This window comes from Sprattus sprattus, assembly GCF_963457725.1.
Source record: "Sprattus sprattus genome assembly, chromosome: 1".
NCBI lineage: Eukaryota > Metazoa > Chordata > Actinopteri > Clupeiformes > Clupeidae > Sprattus > Sprattus sprattus.
In genome coordinates this window covers 39722591-39742372 of record NC_137920.1, presented here as the reverse complement: position 1 = coordinate 39742372, position 19782 = coordinate 39722591, and the positions used below count along the sequence as shown (strand labels likewise).

Sequence of the window (19782 nt, the reverse complement as noted above, 5' to 3'; positions counted from 1 at the left end):
TTCTGATCGAATTCAATCAAATAGGTTTTAGAGTTCTGTGTACAATATTTTTAATGTAGTTGATCAAATTTGAAAAAGGAACAGGATATTCTTAATTTACAATAACTTTGAACTATGATTGGTTCACATTACATGCTTTACGATAGCCAAATCATTATTATGTCATAGATTTAGAATTATGAATAATATTAATAGACTACAACTCAATCTGTAGTTCATTTATACACTCATTCATACACGTGTCTACTAGCATTTTCAAAATAACATTATACTGCTTTGTCTTCATCTAGTTGATTTGTATCTTTTTTATTTGGATTATTTCCCCATCATTGTTTTGCTCACAGCACCCTCTGTAACACCTCGTCTCAGCTTCCATGTTTTGAATGAAGGCGAAGCATTAATGCATTGCCACAGCTGGAGCGAAGAGGGCCGCCAATAAATAAATGTCGAAACTATGCAGCGGCTTTTTGGGAGCGCTAAACACAACCATTACGATGGTTTATTTGTTCGGGTGGCGGTTTCAGGAAGAGGGCCTTTCTCTGGGACCGCCCCCTGATGATGTCACTGTCTTTTGATGACATTCATTGGGCAGTGTTTATTTGCAGCTCATTAGTACTCTATACATGCTGATCTGGGCCCTGAATATTAACACAGAAAGCAGCTGTTAGGAGAAAACATACACTTTCTATTCATGCATGAAGCCACAGGAACATTAGAGCGTTCTCCAACACTCTGTGTCTATCCCACATAAACAATCCTTACGGAGGCCCACTGACAGCCCGGCACCCGACGACTCAGTCATCTTTGAATGTTGACACTCAAAGAGAGAAAGCAGTAGGGCTCAATGCGCATACAGTGTTTCTGCTCTTCGCATTATGAAATAAGCTTATTCCATCCCTCTCGGAAAAAAAACACATCTCTGCGTGGACATACCATTGCCTGGCAGTGGTAACATGAATTCCAGAAAAACAGACAGAGAAGGTGTCGGAATATACAGAGGTCATCACAGGCATAACTGATGCATGAGCGCACTTTCTGGAGGAGCCGTAGGAGCAAAGTCTATTTATAAAATATGAGAAAGAAGTGGACTGGAGAGGGGAACGCGGACCAAAGAACGGTGACTAATTCCTGTGAAAGGTTTATGTGTCAGGGAAGTTTTGAGGAGCGGGGCTTAGATGGAAACTCATGTTGATTAAATAACATCAAACGACCTTCGAGAAAGAGTATGGAAAAATACATGAACTCATCTATCCGTTTGATTGGTCCAAATCTACCATGAAAGGCCAACCGATGAGGCCGACGGTAACCAGACCGACCGATCAGTAAACCAAAGAAACGCCTACGAAGACGTCGGTTTTAATATAGCCAACAACTGGTCTTAAAGTTCCTTTCTTACCCTGGTAAAGCGATCTACCATACAGTCCCTCGATCTAGCCACGTATCTATAAAGCTACGTGTAAGTGTGTGTTAGCAATTACCCACAAAGTAACCTTTCAGCCTAATTCAGCCTGTGACATGGAAACGTTGCTGTACCTTCTAACGACCTAGCTTACCTAAGCTGTGCATACCCCCCTTCCTCCCTCCCTCTCTCCCTCCCTCTCTCCCTCCATCCATGAGGAGGACTTTTACAAGGCTGTCAGTCACTAATAATTCGAGGACTTCACCCTGTGCTGACATGGGCTGATGTCATTGTTCCAGACCAAAATCTGAGAAACATCAACACTAATAAAAGTGAAACTATGTTGATCTTAGCAGCTAAAAAGCTACACCGAGTTGATAGAAGACATTTTAGTTATACACAGAGGACTATTTTCTGCCACACTGAATTTAGAAAAATGAAAACAAAACAGCGTTGTTATGCAACATAAGTGAAGCTGTAGATAGTGTGCAATGTGAGTCATTATAAGTTTCAGGCAACACTTTTGAATGATTTCATTACAGCTGTAAACTTGACCAGCTTTGAAAAAAACATCCCCCAGCACAGGTGAAGTATGTTTACGAATCCTTTTCTGATGTTTGGATAAACAAATTATTTCTTGTATGATTGGATAAACAAATTCTTTTGTCTCCTGTTTGGATAAACTTAAAATTCTCAATACCAATAGAAGCCAATTTTGCTTCAGTTTAATCTCCCTGTTCTTTCTATCCATCTCTTCTCTCCCTCATGCCCTCTCTCCATCCCTCACCTTGTTCCCCTCTAATCACGCTCTCTTAGGCCAGCCCCAGGATCGCCACTTTTTACAGCTGGGTGCTGTGACGGTTTCTTCCAGTTCAACGGAAGTTTTTCCCCTTGCCACTGTGACCGTGTACTTGTACACTGTTGTTGATAAAACACATGTAGTTCAACTCAAGTCAATAAAACAATAAATAAATCAAAATTTCCTCTGTACAAGAGAGGAACAGAAAAATGAAGAGGGTCCCTGGAGTAAGGCAATGCCCTCTCTCTTTATCTCTCTCTCTCTCTCTCTCTCTCTCTCTCTCTTTCTCTTTCTCTCTCTCTCGCTCTCGCTCTCTCTCTCTCTCTCTCTCGCTCTCTCTCTGCTTGGCTGGTCACCTTAACCTCGCACCTCAACTCAGGTCCCTTCCCAAAAAAGGAGCGCAGCACACCGAGCGCAGCCAAACTCCGCTCAGCTTCAGTCAGGGGCTGCTGCACACAACTTAATCTATTTATAGGGAAACAGCAGCACTACAGACGAAAAACAGAAAACACACGAAAAAAAAATATCTTGTGAGAGATGGGGTGTTTGGGTGGATGGGATGCAGTAAAAGGACGAAGAGGTTACCGGCATCTGTCACATCAAAACCAGCGTCTAGCCGTTCCATCTTTATATAACTTAAATCCATTCCCCCTCCTCTCTCCCGAAGCATTATGCTATCCAGTTTCTTTTTTACATTGTTGACTCCGTCACTTAATACAAAGTCTGAAACTCTGCATCAGCCAGAGCTGTCTGAAGCCATTACCCAAGAAACAGAAGAATTCAGTTTCAGGTGCATCTGAAACGTGTCCTTCCATCCACTAGGCTGCATCATAGTGCACACCGTTCAGACTTAACCACTTCATCAGGCCAATTAGGAGCTGCACCAATCACTGAATGGTAAAATGTCAGCGTAAACATCTGGCCAATAATTTTCTGTGAACTAATTTCAAATACAGGCTAATATTTTCACAGTTTTGCTACAATACCTCCCTGTAGGTCAATCTGACTCACTGAGTTTCAACAAGAGTGTGCCACACAACTGGCATGGTGGAAGAACAGGCACCCGTTTCAGGGCTCTGAAGCCCACCCCCATCCTCCCTTGCTCCATCCAGGGGCGCTGGGCCACCCCTCTTCTAAATCACTCCCCACAGCCGACAGCATGCAGCAGGACCCTGCCGTTTGAACTCGCCTCCGCCACCGCTATGATATATCCCCCTGTTTCCACCTGTGTTCATGCTTCAAGGAGCCAACATCTTTCCCATAATTCACAGGGAACATGCGGGGATAGGGCGAAGCTGGGGGGGGGGGGAGAGTTGTGTAGGGTGGGGTGAGGCAACTCTGGGTCTGATGAGTAATGTTCTTTGCATCACTGCACTTTGTGAACTCCTCGCTGCCATGTACATTTCAAGCTGTGGTGGCAGGGGGGTCAGCAAGGCAAGATGCTGCGAAGTGACCAGCCAAATAACACTCAGTGACCCTTCCTTGGGTTTCTATCCCACTTTAAACAGGGGAGACGGACAGTTCTGGAAACAGGCTCATCAAAAAAAACACACGAAAGAATGTATTTTCAAAATCCCTGACTAAAATCTTTTCTTTTTTTTTCTTCACATATAGGTTTTCATAGCTCCAATAGGATTATGATACACCGATGGGCGGCACTTCGGAAAGGCTCCTGCCTCCGAAAGTCTTACGAGCCAGAGGGCACTTGTGGGACTGCATGGTAGAACAGCAAAGCCACTTTCGATCAAGCCTGAAGTGTTCATTTGCGGCGGGACCGGTGCGTTCTCAGTTACAGCACTCCCATCGTCCCATTCTGCCGTTATGTCTTGTTATTGGAAACACTGACGCCATGTGCTGCTGCCGAGAGGATAGACACGCGTTGAAGCATTAAAGTAAATGACTCCCCCCTCCTCGCTCAATAAGGGGTAAAAGGAGAGCCCGCTAAAACAATCCCCATTTTTTTTGTATCCCAAAGGTGGATCAGTGGATGCTTCTGGAAGCTGAAAGCCTCTCCTTTTCCCAGCAGCGGAGAAACGCATTTAATTTCTATTCCCAAGGTCATGATTTCGGGAACACAAGATTTGATTTGATGGCTGGAAAAACAACAACTATGTCTAACAGAGGCCCCCGAAAAGGCAGATGACCATCAGGTTCAATCTCTGTTCACTGCACTGACATTTATACAGACTTTTTAAGGCTTGGGTTCAAAGCGCAGACGCTGCAGAGAGAGACACTGCTGCCCGGCCCTCTGGCCGGTCCTGGGACCTCCATTGGGCCCAAGTCACAGCTCTTTAGGGAGAACACCAATCATGTCATCACTTTTGCACTCGGAGGAGAAAGAAAAGCACCGTTTAGATGAATAGGCCACTGTAATTATGCTGGTCCCCAGGGTTGGGGCATTGTAGTGCACCTGCGCAATGCCAAGAAAAGCAACAGGGAACTTATGAACTCCACACTGTATTCTCTCATTGGCTGTTCTCTTCTGTGCTGCTTAATTCCTATTTTCTTTGCCTGTGGGTGGGTGTGTGTGTGTGTGTGTGTGTGTGTGTGTGTCTTCTGTCACCTCACTTACAATGAAAGTTCAATGTGAAATCACTGACTGTTGAAAACAGCCAACAGAGTTTCCACATCTTAAAAGAATGATAATGGTTTAATGGATAATGATTTCTTATATATAGATTTTTTTTTGGGGGGGGGGGTTCCTCCAAAATTATCACGCAATCTGCTGTTACTTTTATGATAGGTGTGAGAAATAATGAAAATGATATTCCAACAAGAAAAACGATAATTAAAAAATAATTTACCAGTAATAATAAATTGTAGTCAGCTTTGGTAATAGTAGGGCCAAATACAGCAAGATACAGCAGTCCAGAGGGCAATTAATACGGCAGGAACCTTTTTACACAGCAGTCCAGAGGGCAATTAATACAGTCGGAACCTTTTTACAAAGTAGTCCAGAGGGCAATTAATACGGCAGGAACCTTTTTACACAGCAGTCCAGAGGGCAATTAATACGACAGGAACCTTTTTACACAGCAGTCCAGAGGGCAATTAATATGGCAGGAACCTTTTTACACTACAGTCCAGAGGGCAATTAATACGACAGGAACATTTTTGAAGCTGGAGAAATCCTTGTGCTCCTAAATTCCATTTCACACTGGGGAACTACTGATAACAGGGCCTAAAATATTATCATTTTTTTTTTCAAAAGGATGCAAAGTAAGTGCTGTCCGTGCCATGTGACTGTGGTGTCTGTCCTGTCTTTGCAGTCTTAGCTTGGGGGTGACTCTCCTGACCCAGCCCCAGCTCTGACCACATCAGACAGGTGACCAGTCTGAAAACAGCAGCACAAGCCTCCTGCATGTATGGGACTCAGGCCAGTATGGGAGGGAGGATGACACACTCGCTGTCATTCTTCTCTCCTCTCGTTCTTTTCCCCTCATAACGGCAGAGATCTGCTTTCTTTGCTGACCTCAACTTTGCTGACGCTAACCACAGACTTCTTGCATCTCGTGGCTCTTCATTTCCACTAACATGACTGTCCCTTCCCCATAAATAGAACATTGCTTGACTTGTATTTGCACTCTCAAACGCTTCCTGTGTGAGGGAAAGGTGGCTTCTGGTAAACTTCTAGCCGTATTCACAAACCATCCAACTCACTTCATGTAGGTTTCAAGATGTTTTCAGACAAGTAGGCATTTCTTAGAGTGAGTATGAGAGGAACAGCGTCATCATGTCCTTACCATTCTGTGTTTCCAGCTCATTGCCAATCTCTTGACCCATCTGTTTCTGTCTGCTGATGACGGCAGCCAGGGCATCCAGACCTGCGTCTTGTACTGTAAAACAGACAAGGGAGAAGAAGGCCTTACCACCGACACCTTTTGAGCTATCCACATAATGACAAAAAGATTTAAGATGACTTCTTACAAAGCATACAACTGGAACAAAATGTGCCTTTGCTAAATAAGTACCGTGTGGCCACACTTTTAATTGACCCAAAGGCCTGTTGTATCAGCATGCAAATCCACCCACACACAAGCGCTCAGAAATGTGGGGTCTCTGCTCGAAGGGGTCTTGAAAAACACTAGAAAAGTATACAAATTCCTACTAAAATAAGCCTTTTGCAATTTGGGTGATTTCACAAGGAAACCATTTGGGGATGGCAGGGCACTGGGCTGGACTTGTGACACTATGGAGCAGCGGAGCACCCATGAGTCATTCTGCACTTTACCCCCCATGATGCTAACTGTGGCAATTATTCTAGCTGCCAGGTCCAGTTATTTGAGTGTGTGTGTGTGTTCGGTGTGTGTGTGTTCGGTGTGTGTGTGTGTTCGGTGTGTGTGTGTGTTCGGTGTGTGTGTGTGTGTGTGTGTGTTCGGTGTGTGTGTGTGTGTGTGTGTGTGTGAGTGAGCGTGCGCCCATGCGCATGCATGATGGCCTAATATACACATACACTTACAATATTACAGCCATCTGAAGGCTTTTAGTACATTACTGAGTGTGACCTTCATATCTTAGTGTCAAACTCAAGTGAATCCAGATTAATCTCAAACACAGACTTTTATTGACAGACTTCTGCCAGGATTAAACTTAAGTGAGTAAGTGCAGATAACTCGACTTAAAAAAAACCATTACATTTGGACCGAACACTTGAGAGACTTAAATTCTAGTGACATGAATGATGTAATATAAACTCAAGCATTAACCCTTGTTAAAGCCTATAGACTACTACCGTCAGATGAACAATATTCATTGAAATGTTGATTATATGTCTTGAAGCTGTGCTGTAAACAAGTAAATTTGATATATCGAAGAGATGATCAACGTTCCATCCGTGTGATTGGTCGAAACCAACCTTCGATGATCTGCTGCTGCTGCGTCTTGATCTCCCCGAAGGAGAGGCCACGCGTCTCCTCCGACTCGTCCACCAGCCATGGGTTCACTGCGCCTCCCTGCCCACCTCCTCCACTCGACATCAGAGTTGACCTGGTGATAGACACAAGGGTGGGACGGGGCCGACACACACACACAGATTAAGCAACGTGCTACCAACTCACATACACATGCACAGACACAAACAGCAGCATTGACACTGATCATGAACTTCATTGGAGCAATCAATCACTTGCCACTTGATGGAACGCAAGCAATCACATCTGTAACACGTATGTTCTCTAGAGTATAAATCCTAGCACATTTTCTACAATCACACCCCCACACACACACACACACACACACACACACACACACACACACACACACACACACACACACCCACAAACACAAACACACAGACACACAGACACAGTTGTCCAATGGTGTTTGGGATCAGAGAGAGCATGTTTATTTACTCGACTGGGGCTGTGATCCACAAGACAAGGTTGAGGCGAGCGCTGTTACACACACCAAACAAGCAGAGGGCTGGCCGCATGTAAATAGAACATCTACACACACACACACACACACACACACACACACACACACACACACACACAGACAGACACACACACACACACACACACACACACACACACACACACACAGACAGACACACACACACACACACACAAAAACACACACACAAACACACACACACATGTAAACAGCACGCCTAATCAGCCTCAGGCCCCAGAGGCTCTGGGCTCTGGGCTCTGGGCTGACAAGGCTTGCGCACTAAAAGACTGTTCTGCGGTTTTGCGCTATTCTTGTTTCTAACGAAAACAAGCTGTGCCGTCGGACCCCAAGGCCACGCTGCGTCAAGGGCTCCGGGTCTCCTCGGAGCGAGCCGCTGTCAGCTGCAACCGTCTGAGCAGTGTCATCTGCTGGTCAGACCCGAGAGGTCCCCACGGAGACGGAGGGAAGAATGACCGTTTCTAATAGGACAAGTGGTCAACAGTTGTAAACAGGGGTGTGGGGTTTCTGGTAACGTGGCAAGTGTTTGGGTCACGAACACGACACAATCTAAAAAAATAAGTGACCTTTCAACGTTTTGTCTTCCACTCACATCTCTTTTAAATTAAATATGAAATATTTTTCTTCTCGTTTTGGGACAAGTTAGTGGGATCCCCTCCTAGTATCTTTCTTTTCCTTCACAGTGACAAGCCAAAGGTTCAAACATCCAGGTTAAGAAATCAGGGCATAAATGAACCTTCCACCTTCCACCTCTGAAAGGTTCCCTGGCAATTTTGGGACTGGCTAATCCACAAAGCAGTTCAAGGGAGCTCCTCTCCTCTCTCTTTCCCCGTCATGTGGGGCTCGGAGGCAATTCCAGGCTATTTGGAGCGCTGTCTCTCTCCCGCTCAGAGGTGCTATTAATCCCAGGCGGGCCGGCTGGACGGGATGGCGAGGTCGTCCCTCGGCACTAATCTCTCTGACATGTTTGGTAACTCTCGCGCTGTGCGCCGGCGCTCCACTTCCTCCTCGCCGAGGTTGCGCCGGTGTGAAGATTAAAGTTTTATCCAATTAACCTCCCACTGTGTCTGCCAAGTTAATCAGACAGATCTCGGCGAGGCGTCACACCAGAGCGTGGCCGGACAAAAAGGCTGCGGTTTCCGAGGGGGGGCCCCTCAGCGATTTAACTAATTACGACTTCTTGCATCATGATCAAATACAAAAAGAGAGGATGCCGTGGACGGGGGTCGGCCAGGGCAGTCCGGAGCCCTCGAACATTGGCGCCATGTTTTTTTTGGTGCTTGATTAGTGGCTAATCTTTCACAAGCGTATTGTTTCATGAATGTGATAACTCCCTGCACACCACACACACCTTTCCACCATTCATCCAGGGGGGAGAGGTGGGAGGGGGCAGAAATAGTTCAGGTTATTCAAGCAAGGCTAATACCCCCCAACTCCCAGACAAAGACCACACACTGAGCCCCATCTCCTAACCTCCTTACCATCCCCCTACCCCTCAACCTCAACAACAAAGTTTTTTTTTCTTTCTTTTCCTTACATAGTTAGCTAAGACAATTTCACCTCAATCACACCAATTTTAAACAGTTGGATCACATGATGAAGCTTGGCCATGTAATTCATTAGCTGCCATCTGATTCAGTTACAGAACTCCCGGCACAACTGGTATTCCATCTATAAAAAAGATTAAAGAGCCCGCCACACACACACACCCACACCCACCCACCCACACACACACACACACACACACACCCACACACACACACACACCCACCCACCCACCCACACACACACACATCCACACACACATCCACACACACACACACTTTAAAGAGCCAAGGGGATGAATTGAGCGGAGCGAAGCGGTGCAGGTTTCCTTTTGTAAAAATGTACAAAAGGAGCAGGCGTGGATAAGCCCAGTAAAAAAGATGCCTTTGAATTTCCCCCATTTGATCAGCCAGTGATTGATCCTCATTTCTGCTGAGCATTAAAAGCAAAGCAGCAGGATCACAAGGAGTGCGGTTCGGCCTTCCCCACCATGTGAAAGCACTGCATTAACCTCTTGGCCCGAGAGTTATTAACAGAGCATGATCCTGCCAGATTGCCCGGGTTTAGATCCTCTCCTACTTTAAATAAAAAAAGAGGAGACAGGAACTTCACTAGGCACAGGAAGTCCATGTCACTGGTAGGAGACCGGCAATTTCCCCTGGGCCATCCAAACACACAGCACCTGAGGTGGGCAGGTCAAGCTCGACACAAGAGAACGAGCGGGTTTATGCTCCCGGACCCTGGGCCGAGCTGTCACTTAGATTAGGAATAATAAACGCGCTCAGGATATAGCTGGTGGCGTGCCGCTCTTTGATTCCCCCTTTTTGGAAGAGGAAGTAGGCTCAATGGAGAGTGATAAACTGTAAACTGATCTGACCATGTGTGACGGGTGTACTGGTGTACGTGTGTGCGTGTGTGTGTGTGTGTGTGTGTGTGTGTGTGTCTCCATGCACTAAACAGACACCCCATGCTCGGTTTGGGAGGTGCCAAGCGTGTGATCACCGCCCCGGCACCCCTAATGAAGTGGGTGGTTGGAGAGGCAGCCGCTTGGAAATGGCACAGAGACTTCCGAGTCGCCCAGCAGGGGTTGGCCTGCACGGCTGAACAGGGGTCATGTGAAGCACCGAACGTCTTCTGCTGGGTTATTTATTAAAACAATGTCATAGTGGCCCACTGGGATACCACTGGCATAGGCTACCACAGAAAACCCTACCAACAACAGTTGTCTGTAGAGGCAGAGACAGCGGGAGGCACATGCCAGGGTCTCACCTGGCTGGCTCCGACTCGGTGATGTCTCCTTTGAATGAAGCGAGGAGCTGCCTCTCCTTGGTCACCAGGCTGTCCAGCAGGCTCTGCCTTCGGTCTGCTTCTGACTGGATTCTGAGAGGTGCACGTCAAGGATTGCTGACACAAACAAGGGGGAGTAATTTAGGAAAATCTCAGTTAGTAGTCTCAGAAGTCAAATTTACGTTAGTTAACAGAATTCCCAACAGAGTACTCTATTCCACTGAATCTATTCCACTGCTGACTTATCGACGCCTCAAAGACTAACGCTAAACATTGGGCAGCAGCGCTCTGTGTCCCTTACCTAGTGACGATTGGGCGAGTTCATATTAAGTAGTGGTTTAATTTTGTCATGCCTTCCAGAATAAAGGCCTTCTATTGTAGCAGTAGCCTTTTGTGTGTATGTGTATAAATTAAGCCAGAGAGGGAGATTTTCACTTGTTTCATAGATTTATTTTATAAAGTGTAGCTGTCTACTTTTTTCCTATGTTTGGAACAAATACTTTCACTTACTATTGATGTAGCACACTTAATCAATACCTCTCTATATACTTTGAATTAAGAATAAACAGACTCTACTATACATACAAATATAAAAACACAAAGAGCAGGGGAGACCCTAGTGAGGACTCCATTAATAGAATGTCCCATAGTCTAATCAGGTTCCAATCACCCTCTCAAAACATAAAGCTCTGATTTAATTGGCCAATTGAGCTTGAATGGACCACAAAGTTTCCCGAGGAGCAATTGATGAGACTTTGGCGAGAACAGCTTGTATGAATGGATTTCTTCTAAAATGACTCATGTGAGCAATTTAAGAGAACTCTGCTTCCTCCATTTTTGTTGTATTCAGACCTTTTTTTCTCCGGCTCAATCACAATTTAATAATTATTCATAGAGTCACTTGCCCATTTCTTTTTTAATCTGAAGTGATACAATCACACATGGCAACCTTACAAACACACCACAAAGTCCAGAGAAGAATATTGCTTACTATTAGCCTACACATTTTGTTAAAAAATTGTTCCATCAATTTAATTATCTAATTTACGCTTCTTATAAGAAAAGGTGCTGTTATTCAATCATTATTCTCTATTGTAATCAGTGATATCTTGGCCACTATACTGGTATGTTTCTCTCAAAAATAGTATTTACTGCACATGTCAAAACCACAAACTACATACACCTGCTGCAGAGGTGTAAACTCTCACGCTGTTCTCTCTCCATAATGCACATTCCTGAGACAATGGCAGGTGCTGGACATAACCACTATGCTTCATAAAACCTCAAGCACATATTTAACCAAGCATAGAAGCATCGTTTCCTCTATTTTGTTTTCTGGACCAGAAAATGTCAGTTTAAACTCAGCACTAATACAGCCTTCTTCCAGGGGAAAGATCCATTTATTAACTGCCGGTTGTAAATTAATCTGATTTTTAGAGGTGGAGTGCCCTCTAGTGGTAATCAACAGACTGTCCAATGACCTGCTGCAGGCTAGCTCTAGGCTTTTTCCTATATCCGTACTTGAACAGTTTTGTCATGGCATTCTACGAGAAGATTCCAACACATGTACATCTACTACATATAAAAAACACTCATGTTATATTAAGACTGGGAGAAATGCAGACAAGCCCGAAACGGATTGGTTGTGAAAAACATACACCAAATCTATTAAGCTGTACACACATCTTGAAAAGCAATGCTTTTAAAATGGGTAATGAGCGGGAAAACTTAAACAGCCGACCTCCAAAAGAATTCACTGGACTGGCAAAAGGATACATGCGACGTTGGGATGAGGCACGGATGAGAGTCTCCCTCAGTTGTGTGATGTTCTGCTTCAGCTTCTGTAAGGACGCTCGCAGGGTCATGTTTATCTAGACCAAACAGTGAAGAAAACCCGGTTATCACAGTTAGTTAAGAGACAGGTGGTATGGTACCTCGCTCAAGATCCTTCTGCAGCTTTGAGACATCTGACGAGTACAGAGAGGGAAGTTTTACAAGGGCTAAGTCCCTATGACAAAATCAAATGAGACAGAAAGAAAAAAATGTGGATAGTGCAAACAGACCTCCCATCCAAATCGCCCAAGGGCAGGCCCAAATAAAGGTCTACATGGTAAGTTATCTTTTCTGTAGGTCAGCTGTAATAGTACCAGATGCACATAGCAAAAGACAGTACATAAAGTGCATCTTCAGAAGGAAAAAAGATGACCTTTTTTAATGTACATTTCTAGGTGTTTGTACTACGTTACAAATGTAAGAACAGGAAATAATATAAGCAGACATCTTTATTTGAGATGCAAACCTTAGCCGGGTTCCCCCCAGTCCTCTGTTGTCTATTACGTTCATGAATATTTTCAGCAATTTCTTGAGCCAGACGGCATGTAGCATCATAGTTCTGTATCCTGCAGAAATAGGTTAAGTTTGGTTACCAGCTTTCGAGATAATGACTTCCTATCAGACCTTAATTAAAAGCTCAATGTATGAGCTAGGCGTTGCTTTTAAAAATCGACATTTATTCTATGCTTTTTTTTTTTATACAACATTTGTGACCAAAAATGACCATTTGTAATATTGAGTATGCCTAAAATAGGCTTCGCATGGTTCTAGCCATATCGTCCATCTATACAATGTATTGGCATATTGTGAGAATATTTAGTTACATCCCAGCCCCTGAGAAGAAGAGCACATACTCCCCATGTTCTCAAATACAATGTGTTCTCAGACAATTCATTGCCTCAACTCACAGTTCCTCGAGATTTCAATCAAGATCACAAGGTTGTCATGCTACGGCAGTGTCATGTGATCAGAACTGTTTTACCAGAAACATGCGCTGCTATAGCCTTCGTCTCGTTTAAATTCTTCGAAAATCTCTCATCATTAATGTGCACGTCCCTGAGTTGGTATCAGTTGGGTAAATAGGCACTACTAACTGGCCCAAATACGTACCTAGTTAGTTAGTATGCTAATACAAAGTATGCCCGGTACTTTCACACTAGCTATGATGGAGAACACAGAAAAGGAGTAAGTGTTTCCTAAAATATTTCGAATGAGTATCTACTTGACGAAAAACTGACAAACTACGAACGGATGGTTTGTGTCACCCAGCTAGTCATATCATTGGGTGAACTAAACGGGCTCCTTAGTTTGTAAGCTAGCTATCAAGCTGCCCATGACAAGCTAACGTGCACTTGACCGCGCATTTAAAAGCTAAAGGGCAATTTTGGTTGACAGTAACTTTGTGTTTTCGCGTTCAGTCTTGAAATGCTTACCAAGGATCTTGAGACATTATTGATTCGAATAATGGAGATACAGTGCTGGAACCAATATGTCAGTGTCACTTGCCAGATCGGTCTACTCTGTTTTTGGATTAGCCCCTTGCAAAAATCACAATACAGCCAACTTCCTGTTTGGGTAAAACGTCAGTGGGTGGTTAAGGACATTTTCTTAAAGAGGCAACACACCCTTTTCGTTAGCTAGTGATCAGGTGTAAAATACTAGTGTCTTTTTTCTGACTAGATGCAATTTTGTCTATCAAACCACCACTTACTGCTCCATCCACGCAGAGATATACTAATTATTTCACATAATCTGTCTGCCCTAACTCTATGATGAAGTAGTAGCCTACCTTTCGGGAGTTTCCAGACATTTACAAAGATAGCCTGAAAAACACAAGACCCTCAGTCTAGCCTACTTCGGCTGTATTAATCAAGTTTGTTAATCATAGCCTGCTATCATAGATCACACACTCGTGCATGTTACTTTGCATTGTTAATAAATTAAAATTACTTCAAACAACTATTTATTAAATTTGTTAATAAATAGTTGTTTGTTGAAAAGTTGAGTTGAGAACAGCACTAAATCAAACCGCACTAAATCAAAGGTTGACAGTAAATGCTTTAATCCATACCTGAAATTTTGAAATAAAGGATTATACTGTAGATGACTATTTTTCCATATGTATTATCATATTGATAGTTTGCCCGTATGCTTTAAACTGTGTCCTCATCCTGTATTTTTTCATATTTTGCTTGAGTGAATGTTGATATCTTATGTTTCCTAATCAAACCATTTCTGTTTAGAAAAAAACAGTAGCCCCATAAATCTGGCTTATTCTTGGAACTCAAACGCACCACTGACATTTCAGTGTTTTGCAATAAACACTGTCTGAAATATGGCCATGCTAATTATTGTTTTATTTAATGACCGCTCAGTGTTCAGAACACAACAAAATATAAATTTTAAAGTATGCAACACAAACTATGCATTTAAAAATATGCAACAAAACATTTTGAATCAAATTAGACTGAATTATGAATTCATTTCATACATGGCTACTCTAATGAGCATTGGTTGGTTAACTTCTCTAATAAAATTGCAGTGATATGCATAGTGAGGTATCAATTCTTGTTGTAATTACTGCACATTTACTGACTGTAAAATGTTTTATAAAAGACGGAAAAAAAGTAAGATTCTCATGAGAATTTGTTCACAATCTCAGTTTACTTTTACAAAACTTCTTTCACTGTTTTTCACAATACAGACCCAAAGTAGAGGCTATCCAACCACACAAACTTGTGCTCCTCAGTACATCAAAAGTGGAACTGCTCTCCTCTGTGGGGTAAAAGTCACTCATAAAACTGTTGTTTGAAGTTGAGGAATAGTATGTTGGGGAAACAGTGTATGATGCGTATGCTGGTTACAACTAAACTGAGTAAATTTCCAGAACAATTGAACACATAAACAGATGCCACACCCCCACCATTTGCAATGTACCACCTGACTTCAAGTTTCCACAGTGAACAAAACCCTTTGCCACGGGCCTCTCCTGTTGAAACACACACCTGCTGCCAAACCTGAAGGAAACAGCAATTATTCTGATTATACATTTCCAAAGCGGTCTAAAGAAGTTATGATCAATGTTTCTTCTAAGTCAGACTTTGCCAGTTTGGGGCCATCAAGCTTGGCTGTGGATGCATCGTCTCTATTGGGCAGCAGAAGGCGAACGCACTCTCTTTACGATGCAGAGGAGCCCAAGCACGCTTCCCAGCAGACTCATCCAGTCGGCAACCGGGGCAGACCTCGCTCAAGATCCTTTTACAGCTTTGAGACATCTGAGGACTACAGAGCAGGAAGTTTTACACGGTCTGATGCCTTGAGGCCGAGGGCTAGGTCCCTTTTGCTAAATGATAAGGGACAGAAAGAAAAAAATGTAGACAGTCCAACCAGACCTCCCTCCAAAAGGCAAAAGGCAGGGCCAAATAAAGACCTGCATGGTAAGTTATTTTGTTTAATTAGTTGTGAATAATTTATTTTTAATTCTAAAAAAGGATTAAGAACTTTAACATTTATTTATTATCCAAATGTGAGCCAGTGCAAATAGTCTCCATCTTTCATTTATAGGGAGCAAAGGCAGTTTGAAAAGTGTGCCAATGATGACTATCACAGAGCCAGACAACTGGGAGATTAGTTCATGTTCAGGTATGAAGTATGGTCAGTATGTGGAATGGGAGAAAATTGATCCTGAGGCTGCTTTGCGTTATGGGAAGATGCTGGAGAGCGACCTTCACGAGCTCAAGTCCATGGGTCGCACAGGATTCTGGGCCATGCCACACACCCTTAGGGCTAAAGCGTACGACCACATCATCAGCAGCATTAGCACCCACCAAGACGTCGACCTCTACCACCAATCAACCAGGCAGCTTTTTGGAGAGCACAAGATCAGCACGCATCCATTTCCAGTGTTCATGGAGGACGGTGAAATCCCCAGGTATTGCCTCAACAAGGCCGGCCTGAACTCAGTCAAAAAGATTCTGGTGTGCATCAACAAGCAGTTCCCTGAGGTCACGTTCTGCCCCATCCTCCCGGCCCTGGTCTCCCTCCTGCTCCACTTCAGCGAGGACGAGGCTCAGTGCTTCCACAGTATCTGCAGCCTGGTGAATTACACCGATCCGGCCAAGCGCTACATCGACCAAACTTTCCACACATCCAGGGCCTCATGCATGACCTTTGGGGACTTGGCCAACAGATACTGCCGCGGAATCCGTAAGCTCATCGCTAGCTCCCACCAGAACCTCTTTGAGTTCTACTCAGACTGGATCATGTGGATCTTTGCAGACCTGCCCTTCACCTATGCCATCAGAGTGCTGGACGTGTACCTGCTGGAGGGCTACAAGGTGCTGTACAGGGTGGCCCTGGCTCTGCTCAGCCTGTACAAGGTGTCCGTGGCCTCTCGAGTGGCCCATGTGGATGATTTTCGGAGGGACATGAAAAGCTTTGTGGAGAACGTGTCTAGACACATCACTGTTGAGAACCTGCTGAAGAAGGCATTTGGAATTCAGCTTCCCTCACGTAAGGAGCTTCACTACCTCTTCAATGCAAATAAGGACGCGCTTATCCACAGAGGGATCCATCAGAGGTAAGGTGATTCATTACTGTTGGGGCAATGTTTTTGCAATTCAACATTATTATATTGTTATTGTTGTTAGTTATATGTATAGTTATATGTTTTGTAATTCCTACTGTGTTATTTGCCTCTGTGTGTGAAACAGACTGTATAAATAAACTTTACCTGTCGTGCATTGAACTATACACAATAAAATCTACAATACCTTTTCTGCAAATAGTCATATGGGGGTAATCTAAGGTATAAAGAGATGAGCTATACAACTGTTCAACTCTCTGCAGTTAATAACTTCTGTTGAATTTCTGTTTCAGATCATTAAAAATTTCAAAAAGTCAGCACTGTAACAGAAAATAGACAAACATCAGCCTTTGCAGTCATGCGCTACCTCTGTCACAAGGGCGTATCACCCAATGGGTCCACGAGGACATGGTGGCAACACTAGTGGAGGTGCCCCTGCTTCCAGCATGGTGAAGACATGAGCTCCTTGGGTGATAAGCCTTTGAGACCGAGGTAGCGGATGAATGCACAAAGGCAGATGTTCATTTTGTCAGACAGTGCTTGCTTGCAAATTCATTCAACTGAAACAGAAATACCACATAAGTTATTACTAGAAAACTTTCTGCATAATCACTCAAAGAGTTGAGCTGCATGTGCATGTAACTGCAGATGTATAACTCATCTCCTTCTGGCTCAGGCGGCGACCCCATCAATCACCCCTTGTTACTTTGCACACAGGCATTCATATCAGACCATGGACCTGGGGAAGTTCAACTCTAATCTGGTGACTGAGACAGAGATGAGGGTAGTCTGGGCTTGGATACCTGAGCGTTTTGCCCTGTTCAATCCCACACGGCTGTTCAGCATTAAGGAACATGGCAGGAGCCTGTCCTTGTAAGTTCTCTTCAGGCATTTGTATGTCTGTGTTTATGTTATGTTTAGTCAGCACTGTTTGAGCTTTAGATATACAGTACTCACGACTAAAACTGAGCCACATACCACTATTTTCCCTCATAAATGCTTCACCTGAGCAGTCAGAATATGTCAGTTGCATAACACAGTCGTTGTTATTGGTGTCAACTTGTTTTCCCATGTTGTATCAATGACCTGACTGTGAACCTCACTACATGTTGAAAACATTTCAAAGAAATGGATGAAATTTGACTGCGGCTTCACGTTATATGATGCATGCATAGTTAATTCTCTCAGCACTTGGGTCTCCAAATTATGTCTTTTGGACAGTGAGTTTAGACTTGGAATAATTCAATAAAAAAAGATATTACATTTGTATCCCTTAAATACAGCCCAAAAAAATGTCAACAGATTGCAGTGTCAACAGTTGGAAACACAGTAGTGATATACTATCATCCCAGCCTGACTATAACCTATCACAGAGAGTCTATATTGAAATCATTCTGCCATATGAATATGAGTATGAATGATTGACAGGTCAAAATATTACACATTATTGATTTGATTATAAAATTAAACATACTTTAACAGTGCTCAAACTCTTGTTAAAGTCAAACAACACAACAGCTAATTTGTGTTTTGTTCCATGAGTAGACTTTGTGTTTATATTAAACCATAGTAACTCACACAGCTTTGCAATACTTGTATGGCACTAAATACATTTCTTTTGGGAAGGTTGTATTCCCAGGTCGTGGGCCAAGAGCCAACTGTTTTACTTCTTAGAACTGCTGATGAGGAGGTGAGAGCAATATTTATGTTCTTCGTGCAGTCAATTATTTTCAGTCTTGCACAATTTCATACTTAATTTCATTTGAAACCACTAAGGTCTGTGGTGCCTTCTTATCATCTCAATGGATGGGACAGAAGAAGCACAGTGGGGAGGAACTCTCGTTCTACGGAACTGGAGAATGCTTTGTTTTCACAGTGAGTATTATACCTAATCATTACGGTCACTTAAAAAAAAATGCTGAATTTAATATTTTGAACCTCAACCAATTTACCTTAATGTAGTCATACCTTCACATATCTGTCACATAGCTATTGCACTGACTAAGCTTGAAGAAGAAGTGAAAACATTTATAACACAAACTTCCCTCTCAGTTAAGGCCAGGCATGGAACGCTACCAGTGTGCTGTGACCCAAATCTCGGGGACTCTGAACAAGAATGAGTCCCTCAAGAAGCAGCAAGATGTCCACCAGTCGCCATCTTCCAAATCCATTTCATTTGAAGACAGCCTGTCAGACATCCCATCTACAGAGTGTCCTTTGGGGACCCAACAGAATCACCCGTGTCCAACAGGACACCCTGACGGACAAAGGTCCACTTTGATGTTTATGGCTGGGGATGAGGAGAAATTTATCGTTGGTGAGATGTTTCAGATTTTTCTGGTCTAAATGGTTTTAAACTTTGTTTAAGTTTGTGTAATCAGTTGTATGCTTGTTTGTGTGCGTGTGTGCTAAACCATGTGTGTTTATATGGTCGCAAATATGGGGTAGGAGTCAGGCGTTCATGTGCGGTCACACCACGACCGTCACAGTCTTACCTCCATGAATCACTCAGGGACTGCACCATAGGGGAACAACTCAGGGAATTCAGAGAATTGCCTCTCGATGCTGGGTGGCACTTGGAGTGTGGTTATTTACACTATACATCTGTCTGACGTCAGTGTTTCTGCTTGCACTTGCAGGTGGCAATGGGGGATCAGCACTTTGTCTGCGAGCTGACCTAACAGAGGGCTACACGGAGCGCTGTAACACTTTTGAGAGTCCTCCACTCTGCAGGGGCAAGTTCAAGATCCAGTCTCTTGAGGTGTGGGGTATTCAGTACCCCTAGTCACCCTTTGCGACCCCTCAGGACTTACGAGGGAGAGATTTTGAAATGAATTATATAGTGAACATATAGCATCTTCATACTTGTGGAATACATATCCACCCTCATGAACCATGCCATTTTGAATACTTCGATTCTGT

General features: G+C 43.6%; 2 protein-coding genes across 2 annotated transcripts in view; one reads left to right on the top strand and one right to left on the bottom strand.

Moving 5' to 3' along the window:
• The window catches only part of stx8 (syntaxin 8), a 42183-nt gene extending 28351 nt beyond the window's left edge, over positions 1-13832 (bottom strand). The window contains exons 1-6 of the mRNA XM_080834532.1: positions 13709-13832; positions 12742-12841; positions 12219-12313; positions 10425-10535; positions 7054-7184; positions 5942-6034 (exon numbers count right to left, since the gene is read on the bottom strand). Coding sequence (XP_080690658.1) covers positions 5942-6034; positions 7054-7184; positions 10425-10535; positions 12219-12313; positions 12742-12841; positions 13709-13725 — 547 coding nt within the window. The 5' untranslated portion in view covers positions 13726-13832. The remainder of the gene's footprint in view (positions 1-5941; positions 6035-7053; positions 7185-10424; positions 10536-12218; positions 12314-12741; positions 12842-13708) is intronic.
• A 2036-nt stretch (positions 13833-15868) lies between these two features.
• On the top strand, positions 15869-19645 carry LOC308369687 (TBC1 domain family member 24-like; the record flags this gene model as incomplete). The annotated part of the gene is made up of 6 exons (XM_080844195.1): positions 15869-16854; positions 17578-17733; positions 18487-18550; positions 18637-18735; positions 18913-19177; positions 19500-19645. 6 exons carry the CDS (start codon positions 15869-15871, stop codon positions 19643-19645), a joined length of 1716 nt encoding a protein of 571 aa, XP_080700321.1.
• Positions 19646-19782: the final 137 nt, after the last annotated feature.